General features: G+C 47.0%; 1 protein-coding gene across 1 annotated transcript in view; it reads left to right on the top strand.

The window, feature by feature from the left end:
- The window catches only part of ZBTB16 (zinc finger and BTB domain containing 16), a 177,141-nt gene that overhangs the window by 156,814 nt on the left and 6,566 nt on the right, over window positions 1–13,761 (top strand). Inside the window, exons 5-6 of the mRNA XM_084611800.1 lie at window positions 1,758–1,928; window positions 12,810–12,977. Coding sequence (XP_084467926.1) covers window positions 1,758–1,928; window positions 12,810–12,977 — 339 coding nt within the window. The remainder of the gene's footprint in view (window positions 1–1,757; window positions 1,929–12,809; window positions 12,978–13,761) is intronic.

The raw sequence follows: 13,761 nt of genomic DNA, 5'->3' as shown, positions 1-13,761 counted from the left end.
GGTTCTACTTCTGACTCTGCTGCTGCTGTGTGACCAAGGGCAAGTCATTTGCCCTCTCTCCTCCATCTATAAAATGAGGACACTTACACTGGCCCACCCTGTGAAAATCACTTTGCAATGTAAAAAGTGCTATATACAGCACTATTTACATTTATCATCCAGAGGATATATTTCCATAAAAGGTTTCTGGTGACCATTTCAAGACTTGTTACATCAGGTCAGGAGGAAAGAATCTATGTTCCGCTAATGACTCTTCCAGAGGAGACCCTCAGAACAGTTCTGCCTGGACACTAAAGAGCTCATGCCATTCTTTGTCAGAATCCGAGCTTGCCATGGTGTCCTGATTTGGCCAACATTTCCCCTCCCCAGCTGCCTTACAGATAGCTGCATTTCATCAGGCTACTTATTCCTTTGTAGCATGTGAAGGTCTTGTCGAATTCTTTAGGATGAAGGATTTTATCTTCATGTAAAGATTTTATTATTAGTGTCAGATAAAGATGAACCAAAAGCACTTTTCTGTCTTGGTCCATGATCACCAATGAGGTGCTTTCAGAATCATAGACTCATAGAATATCAGGGTTGGAAGGGACCTCAGGAGGTCATCTAGTCCAACCCCTTGCTCAAAGCAGGACCAATTGCCAATTTTTTTTTGCCCCAGATCCCTAAATGGCTCCCTCAAGGATTGAACTCACAACCCTGGGTTTAGCAGGCCAATGCTCAAACCACTGAGCTATCCCTCCCCAAGTTAAGTGCTTTTTATCCCCCCCCCCAATTACTTCTTGTGCTCCATATTCTAGATGCACGTTACAAAGTTATTTTCTTCCAATTTAAACTGATTCAATTTGAAAGCCATCATATAAACATTCATAACCTTTATTTTTTAATTTGCTTCTCAGCCAGTTTAATCAGGTATGGGTACTGTGATAATACATTCTTGATACTGCATTATAGCTATCTTATAGTTGCCACGCTGTGTAGCTGTGCAGTTTGGTATCTGCTCAGATATGAAGGGATTGGAGTCTCTCCCTTTGTTTTTGGCCATACTGCTCAAGAAATAGAATGGAAATGTTGCCATGTATTATTCTGCAACCCAACAAAGGAAAACTCTTGCCATTTGCTTTACCATGTGTTACAAGTTTCCAGTGCCCGGTACAACTGTAGATGTCAAGTTTCCACTAAGTATGTGTCGGGGAAATAAAAATAGAGTTTCAAATTGACCTTTAACCTCTACATTTTTATTGGGGATTGGGTAGCTATGGGGAATGGGTATGCAATGGTTTCCATTTGAGAGTACTAAACCGACACCCCAGTTTTCTGTTAATCCACCCAAGCCGTTTCATCTGCTCTTTCAGAATGGGAGAGTTATTACAGGGAAATAAACAGAGCTGGCTTTGGCCGTCGAGGGGTAACGAGCTAATGTGCAATATGACTGGCAAGCGCTTCAAGAAGCATTGACCTGACGCAATCCGTGCCATCCTCTTTGGTTGTGCCGAAGTGCTTTTGAGTTGATGCTCTCTCACTAGTCTGTTTCAGTAGCTTGCTCAGGTCTGTCCCTTCCTATGACAGTTTCCTTGGGTTGAATGGTGCTGCGTTGGAGCGCATGTTGCCTGGACAGGGCAATCGCAAGTAAGAAAGAATGGCCAAAATGCTTCAGAGCAGTGGCCCATCTAGCCCAGCATCCTGTCCGCAGAAGCGGCAGCATGCCAGAGGAATCTGCGGCAAAGGTTGCTGATGAGAATTTCTGCCTTTCTCCCCAGGTACTGACATGGCCGTCTTCTGCCTGCTGTGCGGGAAGCGGTTCCAGACGCAGACTGCCCTGCAGCAGCACATGGAAGTGCACGCGGGAGTGCGTAGCTACATCTGCAGCGAGTGCAACCGCACCTTCCCCAGCCATACCGCCCTCAAGCGGCACCTACGCTCACATACAGGTACGCTGTGGCGATGACGAGATCCCACTGGAACGCTCCAGGAGGTGGCTGCCTGCCCTTGCGAGGGGATAGGGAGCGGGCCTCAGTGCGAGCCCTGAGCCTCAAGACAGGGAGCCCTGTGTTCACAAGCCATTGCACAGGGATCTGTGGAACAGCCCCAGGAGGACCCATCTAGTGCACCACCTCTGACGCTACGGGATTGTTCCCTACAGTGCATCCCCAGTTCATTGTCTAGTGTAAACCTATGGGTGTCCAGCGGCGAGGCTTCTGTCACTTCCCTTGGTGGGCCTAATAACTCTCCATTAGGGATTTTTTTTTTTGCTGCTCTTTAGCATCAACTTTCCCCGTTTCCTCCCTTAGGTAAATTAGTGTAATGGCTGGGCAGTCGTCATTATATGATGGTGCCTGAGGATCTCAGTTAGGAATTAGGATCCTGTCGTGCTAGACACTGTGCAAACTCTTGTTAAACAACAATCCCTGCCCCAAAGAGCTATGGACCGGGTTAGATTGACCCAGCTGTGTTACTCAGGGCTGTGAAAAATGTTGCATTCTCTTTGACATAGTTAGTTGAGCTAACTCCCAATGTAGATGCAGCTAGGGCAAGGGAAGTTACAAAGTTACATTCTTCTGTCAACCTAGCTACCGCCTCTGAGCGATGGATTAATTGCACCCATGGAAAAACCCCTCCTGTCAACCTAGTGTGCATCTACGCTATAGTGGTATGGTCACAGCACCATCGCTGAACCACTGTAGCCTGGACATACTGTAGGTTACAGCCAGTGGTGCAAGTAAAATCCAGTGGGCGGGGCACCAGCTAAAGGGGCACGTGACCTCCCCACGTGACTCTTCACCGCCCCAGCCCGTGTTCTCCCTGTTCCCTCCCAACATCCATCCCATGTTACCCGGGGCTGGGGGGAGGCTCTGTCGTCATCCTGCTCCACAGGAGATAGGGCTGTGGGGGTGAGGCTGGGGGGGTGGTACAGCTGCCGGAGCTGACAGCGTTCTGCTCCTTTCCCTGCTGCTGCCTCTCCCAGCAAGGAAAGGAGCAGAACCCACAGCCCCGCCCCACAGCCCTCTCCTCCGGCGGGGCTGCTGCAGTGTCTTTCTGGTACCCCACACCGGCTACAGCACGCTGGTAAGGCGTACCAGAGCATACCGGCCTACTTGCACGGCTGGAGAGGATGCAACAAACAAGCTGGGGGAGGAGAGACACCAGCAAAACAATTCTGGCTGGATACACCAAGCGTGGGGTATGGCTCTCACCCTATTAAGTACTGTCTTTCATAGTAGTGGATACCACCCTTCCAAGACTTGATGGGTTGGGCTCATGACCAGGAAAAGGAAATTCGAATGAAGGATTCCTAGTGGAGATTTAGTGATAAAGAGAAGTGGTGGGAGCAGTTGGAGGGCATGGGGTTTTTTTTTTGTTTTTATTTTTATTTCCTTTAAATATAAATTAAAGGCAACGTCACTCTTCAGTAGAACTCATCTGGGTTTCTTAAGCGGCGTGCAGTAAGTTTGTTATCCTGTGTAACGTGGCATGTGACCTTATTAGTAGGGGGGTGAATGTACCTCATCGGCTTAAAGCACTAGATGCACATAATCGGCCTGGTGCCCCGCCTTAATGGGATTATAGTGACCTCTGCTATGTGGATGTGGTATTTAAACTGCGCCGGGAAATGTTCCAGGCAAGTTCTGTTTTGCTTGAAAGAGCAGTGGGGCAGTCAAACCACGGACCTGGATGGGCCGTGTGGTGGATTCAGACAGTCTTTGAGACCCAAACATGGGAAACGGATGCCTGTTCGAACTCTAGAAGATAATGCCATTGCTTCTGCTTTTATAAGGCACTTGAAGCAGCTTGCTAGACTCCACTGGGCAAATCCTTCTACCTACAGCTAGTAAAAATGGGATATAAAACAGGTGAGCAGCAGCCCTGGTCTTTGGAAGTTGGAGTTTCAAATCAGAGTGCTTACATCAGAGCATCCACTGTTCCAGATAAGCTGACCTAAAGGCCCTTGAGTACCTAGAACAGGTGTTTGGGCCCCTGAATCCCAACATGTGCACCCTAAATTTGAAAACTCACTGCTTGGATATAAGACTTGTAATGTTGAGGAAAGTAATTTTTAAAGCCTACAATTCTACAAATGAAAAGTGGCCTTTCTTTGGGAAGGGGATCCATAGCCTTCAAAGTAGAGTGAAAAGGCAGAGATTCTCAAAACTCATTGGAGACTTTGGCTTCCCAGCTTGAGATGCTGTAAAGGGGGCTGTTTTTCAGAACGTGTTGAGCCATCTGGCCTTTAACAATCAGGCCTCTTTATGGTGTGTCCAGTCGGGCATCCAAAATCACTAATCGCTCTGGAAAACCTTTGGCCCAAACATATAGGGTCTTCCACGGAAGTTCTTCTGTGTATAGGCAATTTGAGGGATATTGTTCTGTTTCCTCTTTAGTCCTTAGCCTTTTCCAGGATGACACACTCTGGCTGTTGGGCAAGTACAGGGCTAGCTGCTTGGTTGTGTGGGCTGGGCCTGCTGTACTCAACAGGAATAGCCTGGTTCCCAGAGCCCGTGGCCCCTGGCATTGGCCTCTCATGCCTGTGCCTTAATCCAGCCCTGTTTATCAACCTTAATTTAAGGGAGGCGGAGTGTGAGGATTAACTCACATACATTGCTTTGAGGCCCGTGGATGAGAAGGGCTAGGGTGATGGCTGCTGTAATTCTGTTATCCTTCTCATCTTAATTTAGCATAGGTGCCTCTAAACTGCCCCTCCACTCCCATTAGTAACCATAGCTGTGGTTAAGAGTTCACCTGAGATTTGATTACTGCTACTTTTCCCAACTGTAAAGTCTGCTGCAGAAGCTTCTCACCCCTTCTAGCCGCATATATACATCAGGTCGTTTGCACCAGACTCTTGACAACACATTAAAGATGACACCTGCTGACCGTGGCTGTTGTCCCCTTGTGGAAAAACTGTCTAGGACATGGTGTTCAGTCTCTTTAAACAGCACAGCATTCCCCAAGGTGTAAATCAAAAGCTCCTTTTCAAATAAGTGGAAAGCTTAGTGCTTGCGTAAGACCTTTCGTCGGAACACCTCGAAGCACTTCACAGATCTGGGTCAAGTGTTATTACACCCGTTTTACATCTGGGGAAACTGGGGCACAGAGAAATGAATTAACTTTACCCCAGGCCACAGAGCAAGTTATTAACATAGTTTGGTATAAATCCAAAACGTCCTGACTTCCAGTCCCCCATGGACAACACTGCCTCCAATTTATTGGAGTAGTTTGCTGTACTATAAACCATTCATGTGCAAACATGGAACAGGTGGTAGTTGATTATTGCTCATGGCTTGGCTTGTTCTCTTGCAAGAGATGAACTATATCGTGTAAAAAGGAAGAGGGTCTTCTCTAAGCAATGATCTTTCCTGTCATTTGTGCCCCAGTGAGGATCGAAGTACTAACCCTCACCCACCCCATGAATGTGTATAAATACTATGTCCTGAATCACAGGAGAACAGTGACTTATGGATGAGTTCAGTAATTAGCTGGACTGTACCGCTCTGCATGGTGTAGTGGCTGGTGTGTAATTTGAAGGCTTGTTATGAATCATAGGGATTGAAATTACTTTGTCTGGGAATTGGGAAATTGTTTGCAGATGGGTGGGGGAAATGTTTTCTTCCCATCATTTTCCAGGTAAAACCATTTTCTTCCTTGCTTGATTTGTTTGCAGTTTCATTTCTGGGTGTGGTAGCAGGTGAGTTTGGCATCTAGATTTCCCTTTCCCTCCTCACTACTGATCTGGGGTCAGATGCATTTGTTACGTTAGCCAGGGGATGTTTCTCTCTCAGCTGGAAAACAAAATCTCCTGTGCTAGGAGGAGGTGAGTTTTAGTTGGATTTCACATACCTCTCCCCTGGGTGACCAGCCTCAGCCCAGTGGGAATTGTGGTTGGGTGTTTTCATTCAGGCACTGTTGAGAGAGAGGATTGTCTCCTTAATGTGCTGGGTGTATTTTCACAGTGGGAAAGGGCAGAGTCCTGGTCCTGATGCCAGCGGGAGCGGAGAGCACTCAGTGCATATCAGGATGGAGAGGCTCCGGACACACCCCTTCTGCTTAGCTAAGTTTTAGAGTTGGGGAAGGTCAGCAAAGTATGTTCAGAAATCAGAAAATAAGAAATCTGAGTGTGCAAATGCAGGGACAAATCCTGAGAGGTGCTAAGCACCCACCACTCCCTTGAGATCAGTGGGAAATGTGTCTGCTCAGCCCCTCTTGGGATGAATTTAGCCAAGGTAATTGCATGATGGTCCCCAGCTCAGGATATTTCCCTGAAGGGCTCATGTTTCCCTTCCAGCAAGCAAGATGGCTGTGGGGTTTGGAGCCCTAGCAAGAGAGAGCAGGTTGGTGGGAGTGGTGAATGATATGCCGCTTACAATCAGGCTGCCCACAAACCGGGAGGTTTCTGTTTCCACCTATTTTAATTGTCACCCCCCAATAGGATAATGACAGGAAGAAATGGACAGAGGAAATGCCAGTCAGTGCCCAGGAAAGAGTCTCTTGGCAGCTATGTCCATTCCAGTGCAGGCAGCTACCTTGCAGGCACGTCTCAGGACCTCCGCCTTATGCCGTCAGTGCAGTGAGTCCATCATCTGACCTAGGTTGTGACACCAAATCCTGGCAGATGGATGCTGCTGGTGCATGGTGTGATGTGGGCTCGCCTCAGAATATACCGTTTCCCCAGCCCAGAGAGGCTGACCTGGAGGTGGAGTAGCTATTCTTTTCCCTTTGGACTCTCATTTGGGAAAAGCTTGCTCAAATCACAGTCCTTTGAGCCTGTTCATTTAATCTGGGTCCATTAACTTGGGTGTCCTGCTAATGTGTAACCCTCCTGGCACCAGAGCTTCCCAGAGCAGCAGACAGAGACTACTTGAGATGAGGATAAAGTTCATGAGACCCATTGCCTTGGGGAGACTCAAATATCCACGTAGACAATATCCTATCCAAATTCTCCATCTAAGCTTTGCTCCTAGCCGATTCCCAGACCCACAGATAAGCCCGGCCAAACCCTGAGTTGGCCCCTCAGGCCTGATGATGTGAATCTGAGAAAAACAAGAACTACCTGTGCCCCAAATCCTTGTCATGACCCTCCTTCCACCACGTGGAAGTAAAGAGCTCTCCCTGTGGCAAGTCTAGCAGAACCCAGGACCACAGTCAGCCTGAAATCCGTTGGCCCCTGCAAAATTCCAAGCCTTGCTCATAGCAAAGTCAACACAGTTATGGGCCCAAGGAGGAGGAGAAATGCTGAGAGCCAGCGACGGCTCCCTGACTACTCCATCGATACTCTGGGTTTGCCTGCATGGCAATAAAACACCATGGCTGGCCTGTGTCCGCTGACTTGGGCTCATGGGGCTTGGGCTGTGGGGCTATAAAATCACAGTGTATGTGTTTGGGCTCTGGCTGGAGCTTGGGCTCTGGGACCTCTCCCCCCCCCCCCCTCGCAGAGTCTCCTTGGTGACCTTTTGGCTTTTTGTTTAGGACAAATTAAGGATGCAAGGAAATCTCATTTGGTTCTTCCTGAGTTTATAGTGCCCAGGGATGCACCCTTTGGGAAGGAGACATTAGCTGTAAAGACCTCTCTGAAGATGATCTCTTTTACCAGTAGGAAAGCTTGGCATAAGGTTTTTGGTCACATTTAAATTGAGTACATTTATAAAGGATTAATAAACGATGGTTAATAGATGATATAAGCATGTTAGACATTGGTGTAGCCTATAGATGGTTATAAGCATATTAGTAGAAAGTGTTTAGATGGTTATAAGATGTGCGTATAGCAAGCAATCCACTGACTTGTTGGACTCTCACTATCTATAATTGTCAGAAGGGTCGCCATGTTAGTCTGGATCTGTAATAGCGGCAAAGAGTCCTGTGGCACCTTATAGACTAACCGGCATATTGGAGCATAAGCTTTCCTGGGTGAATACCCACTTCGTCGGATGCATGTAGTGGAAATTTCCAGAGGCAGGTATAAATATGCAAGCAAGAATCAGGCTAGGGATAACAAGGGTTAGTTCAATCAGGGAGGATGAAGCCCTCTTCTAGCAGTTGAGGTTAATTGATTATCCATTGATTAAAACATCTATTAATCATGTATTAACCTCTTCTTTGCTTAAATTGCACTTCTCATGTAAAATGTGGCCACTTTTTCTAAATATGAGTGTGTTCACACATCTTTTTAAAGCTTAAAAAGGATCCAGCAACAGCATTCCAGTCTTAGTGCATTTTACCCCTACCACCCAAAACACTGAGTGCTGGGGAAAATCCATGCAGTGGTTTGGAACCTCCATGAGATACAGAGACGGCTGTGCCATAGTGAATAATAGGAACGCGGGGTTCCCACTCTTAAATTAAACAAAACCAAATGGACACAACCCTTACTGTGTCTAGCAGCATCTCTTAGGTGTTCCTTTCAGGGAGACATACTTTTTTAGTGAATAATGCTGTACTGAGATGGGAGAATAGGGCTAGATAATGGAGGAGAAATGGTGGATTTTTTGGTTAACACTCTGGATTGGGACTCAGGAGATCTGCTTTCTGTTACCAGTTCCTCCACAGGCTCCCCATATGATCATATGCAAGTGACCTAATCTCTCGTTGCCTCAGTTCCCTGCCTCTAAAATGGAGATAATTAACACACTCTCCTGCCCTTTGTCTAAGGTACTTAGAATGTCAATTCTTTGGAACAGGGACTCTTACAATGTGTATATACAGCACCTAGAACAATGGGTTGCAATCTTGGTGTTTAATGCTTGTGTAATAATGCAGGAGGCCTTTTGCCTCTAGCTTCTGTTACATCTCTTACTAGTAACTCTTTTTACAATATTTTCCAGATACAGTGTGAATTATGTCAGTGTCTTTTGCCATTTTCCTTCCTTTTCCTCATCTCTTGTGAACACCAGGAACCCTAACTTCTTTCCCTTTTAGAAACGTCCCTATAATCTCCCTTCATCACTCCAGATGGAAAAGGTGAAGGCAAGATCCTTAGCTGGTGCTGATCAACATAATTCCATCAATTTCAACAGCACAATGCCAATTTCACCAGCTGAGTGTCTGGCCCGGAAGTTTTTTTGTCTTTAAATCAGACCTCTTATTTAAAGATGAGCAAAAAATGTAATTATTTAATGCTTGGATTTCCATAAGCCTGGTATGTGTGTGTTCTCTCTCTCTCTCTCTCTCGTGTATGTATGTACACACATACACACACAGTGCCTTGCCTCATTAATATTCCGTTGTTCCTAGCCCGTTTGCCACCCATGCTGCATGTTGAGTATCAGCAGCTGTGTTTGGTAATGCAGGCCAGCGGAGTCCTTGGCATTGATGGATCCCTGATTTACACGGCTGATCATATAATAAACTCTCAGCTGTGTAGAAAAGGCATTTTATGGCCTTGCGATTGGTTGTTCAGTAGACTAACAAATACACCAGGTACAATATAAAACCAGGGTCACAGGTGCAGAAGGCTGGCCAGTGGGGGCTCTAATTAGTCCCGTTTGTCCTGCACTTAATGTCAAGCTCATTAAGGGGCCCTACAAAGTTAATCAACATGCCACAAATTGGATTTTTTGAGTTCTGCTGCCAGTTCTGCGCATGCTGCAAGGCCGTGGGTCTGCTCAGCTCCCTGTGTCAGGATTACAGGCCGGGTGCTGGGCATTTCCCTTTTCCTTTTATTTGGTCTGACTCTCAGGATTCCATATTTAAACTCCTTTAACATGTGATCAGGTTGATAATGAAATTCACTAAGATCCTGTCAAACTAGCTCCTGAGTTTAACACTTCATTTAAAGTACCAAGGTGCTCTAAAGAAACAGCAGAGGAGGGAAGAAAAAGAAAAAACTCCACTCAGACCAGTGGCTGGGTGTTAATGTGAATTATTCACCTGGTTTCCATTCACACATTTTTCTAAAAAAATTAATTTAACAAATGCAAATTCTGCAAGTTCTCATACAGGGGCCTAGCCAGCACTCCAGTATCTTTTATTTTTGAGCAAGGCGCTGAATGGAATACTGAAACAATAATTCTGAAATTTAAATACCCCCCAGGCTTCCCGCTTCTGTCACAGAAAACTCCTGGGTCAGATGTGCAGCTGGTATAAATCCGCAAATTATGCCTGTTTTCCACCAACTCAGGTGCTGGCCACATGTTTTCAGAGCTGAGCTCCATCTTTATAAATGGATTTTTTTAATCTCAAAATTCACCATTGTGTCACCATTTGCTGCCCCGCTTCAAAAAGAATCTGTATTACTAGATAGATTCATATATGGAACCCATCACCATAGGGCCAGCACATCTAGTGATTGTGATCATAGTTAAACACATTGATTCTGTGTTAGAAATTCAGGAATTGTCAGATCTTCAGTTGATGGGCTGACCTTGATAGAACCAGGTTCATTGACACCATTGAGCGCTCTGGCCCAACACAGAATAAAGAATAAATGCAGCTTGACTTCAGTGGAGCTATCCCTATTTATACCAGATTGGGCTCAGCTTTTGTGTACAAATGAACGTTTAAAAAGCATCCAAAGAGGGAAACCCTCTCCCTCCTTTCTTGTCACAGGGAAAACTGCCATCCGCGCCTCAAACCCCTCTCGTGAGCTGTGTACACGAAGTGGTTTTTAAGGATCAAATGCATTTAAACCATGTGAGCTCTCTGCTAGTCTCCTGCAATCAGAAAATAATGTGGAATATCAGAGTTATTATACACAATGCTTTAAAAAACCATTTAGTGCTGCCTGAAAGATTTGGAAACGCTAATGTAAAATCAGAATTTATTGTGAGGAAGGTCTTCATTTGGGAGGGGCGGATTTTGTTGGAGGGTCTAAAGAGAAAAGAGAGTGAAATATCATTTTAAAGAGGAAGTGAAAGCACAGGCATCTGAGTATATAACTAGAAGGACAATTTATGCCCAAGCACGAGTGCAGTTTGACATGGGGATAATGAAAAAACGTAGGTCATTGTGGATGACTTAAGCCTTCAGCAGCTGAAGAAAATGTATGAAATGCGAGGAACATTACACGCTTGGCAGCTCTGCACATCTGCAGTAGGACAAGTGAAATACAGTTGGCCATTCTTTACCATAAACTGTGGTTGTAGGATATGCAGCACAGAGAAATTGTAATTACAGTGACAAGACAAATCAGTGATATTTAAATATTCATGAACAAAGTCTTGGGCAATCAATCTATCTTTATTGTCCTTGCCTTCACTTCTGTAATAAATAAGTAGCTGGAGCCCTCACCTTTCATTCAGATAATTCTGAGTTTGGTGCTAAACTGAAGTACATTTATCAGCCACCCAATCTGGAATATTTAAACACCCAAAGTTTTTGGCCCTGGGTGGCATCGCATTTGTCTGGAGAGCAAGAGGGAAATGGCTTGTGATTGCTCCCCGATATAGGTATGTGTGTGACCCTCTCTTTGGCAGACAAATGAGCCCACAAAGCCCTCTGTTGCAGGGGAGCAGTGGGCCTTCCATCACACCTCTCTCTTGCTGGAATTCTCATGCCTCAGTGAGGCTTGTTGGGGGAGGGGGGAGGCAGGTGGTTCCCCAATTTGATTCCCCTCTCTGGAGATGGGACACAATGCCTGAGGAAGCAGCTGGCAGACCTGTAACCTCTTTGCAGGCTTGTCTGTGATGGAGAGCCTTTACTTTCTCTGCCATGGCACTGTTCCCTGGAGCCAGTAAGAAGCAGCTCGCTCTGCGACGCTTTCCCCCCCTGCTGCGCTTAGATGGTGAGGCAGGTTGCCTCGTTAGCACTTCCCCAACCCAATCAGCGAGGTCGAGGGTCTCCTGTGTGCAGCAGGGCAGCGGGTCCTTCCCATCCTACTGAACTGCAGGAGGGATGACTGTCATTCTGTCATTCCTGTTTGACAGGCCATATCTGGGGGTGAGGGAATGAGAGGAACAGACATGGGGACGGGAGGGGAGGAGTTAGGGCATGGTTTGAGTAGAGGAAGACTGTTGTACTGGACAGCCCTTTGGTCTGCTCTCTGAACTGGTCCATATGACCCAGTCCTCTTCTGCCCCCTAAATCCACAGTACCTGCAAAGAATCAGCCAGCCAGAGCAGGAGCAGTAAATAACTAGTCAATCATTACAAACGAGTGGGAGTCTTCATATCCTGCCCATTGTTAGCCTAAGTAACAGCCAGATCTTATCATTATTCCCCTCCTCTTCCTCTCCCCTTGGCAAGAGCTGTCTCTCCCTGCTGTGTTTGTGCAGCGCCTGGCACCATGGGGCCCTGATCCCAACTGGGACCTTTGGATGGTGGTGATATTATTATTTGTATTATTGTAGGGTTTAGGAGCCATCGTCATGGACCAGGACCCCAGGAGCTAGGCACTAGACAAACAGAACAAAAAGGTGGTCTAAATTAATGCCAAATAATAATGTACAGCAAGAGGTGGCGCTGAAGTTTCATTAGGTGGCCTCTTATCCCGAGTATCTCCATCCCTTCTGGGTGTTGAGCCAAGAAAGGAACGTGTGTAACCCCACTGCTCTGGATAAATTGCTGCTTGGATGCTTACTCCCCCTACATTTCCGGCTGGATGGAAGATTCTTCTTCCCTTCTAGTCTGAAGGTGCTGCGCAGCATTGCTCTTCATTGCTAGGCATCTCTTGCGTTCCACCCCAGAGCCAGCTGCATGTCATGGGTGTGTGAAGTGACCACTGTCAATTCCTTCCCCTTGACCTTCTGTGGTGATTAAGACCTCCCAGGTGGCTTTTCGAGAGGTGGGGGCAGCACAGAGAGAGCTGTGCGGGCGCAGGCTGTGAGGGCTGCGTAATGCTGTGCGGTGTTCTCCGCTGTCTCTAACCGCGTGCTTGTGTCACTCCAGGTGACCACCCCTACGAGTGTGAATTCTGTGGCAGCTGCTTCCGGGATGAGAGCACGTTGAAAGGCCACAAGCGCATCCACACTGGAGAGAAACCGTATGAGTGCAACGGCTGCGGCAAGAAATTCAGCCTCAAGCACCAGCTGGAGACCCACTACAGGGTGCACACAGGTACCGTCCCGCTGAGCCGCGCGTGAGTGAGCTGCTCCTGCAGCCGCGCCGCCATGGACTGTGATCCCCTTAGACCTCACAAGCTAAACAGGGCTGGGCTGGTTCAGCGCTTGGATGGGAGTCCTCCATGGAACAGCTAGGGTCACAGTGAGGGGTTCGCCAGGGACCATTCTTCCCTTGAGCCGGTATCGAACTGCTGCCCACAAGTGGTGGGACGGGATGTCACACTGCTGAAAGCACCCAGCTTTCAAACTAATTATTTAACCTGGGTGTTCTGCACAAGAATCGGGACATTAATTCCTGTGTCCTCAGGAAGTTCTATGCTGCTAATTGCACTGTTTCCCTAAGCTCCTCCTGCAGTTTCTGTCGAACACGGTATCTTCACTCCCTGCCCTGCCATGTGCGCTGTTAAACAGCTGCTGGGCCCCAGCCCAGGACAGGATGATGTGATGCCTGGGTCTAGTTTAGGTATCAATTCAGGATCCTTTGAGAGAAAAGGTGCTGTGGAAAGAACTACATCTTGCCTGGGCATTTGACAGCTGAGGGGCGTGAGAGCAATATAAAGTTGGGACAAATGAAAATACACTTAAGACTTTCCCCTTTACTTTTACTTCATAGCTACCTCTCCCATCTCCAGCCCCCTGCGCCCTTAGCCACCAGCCGCTTTTCAAAATTAATCCTTCCCCTTTGCCAGCACAAACGAAAGCTGTGCAAGGTGCCTGCGGGCGTCATGGGCGGGCTGGGAAGGGATAGGCCAGACTCCTTGTCATACTGAAATGATTAG

This window comes from Lepidochelys olivacea (genome assembly GCF_965140295.1).
Source record: "Lepidochelys olivacea isolate rLepOli2 genome assembly, chromosome: 22".
NCBI classification, from domain to species: domain Eukaryota; kingdom Metazoa; phylum Chordata; order Testudines; family Cheloniidae; genus Lepidochelys; species Lepidochelys olivacea.
Note: the sequence above shows the minus strand (reverse complement) of the source record. Positions and strands in the feature narration are given on the sequence as shown.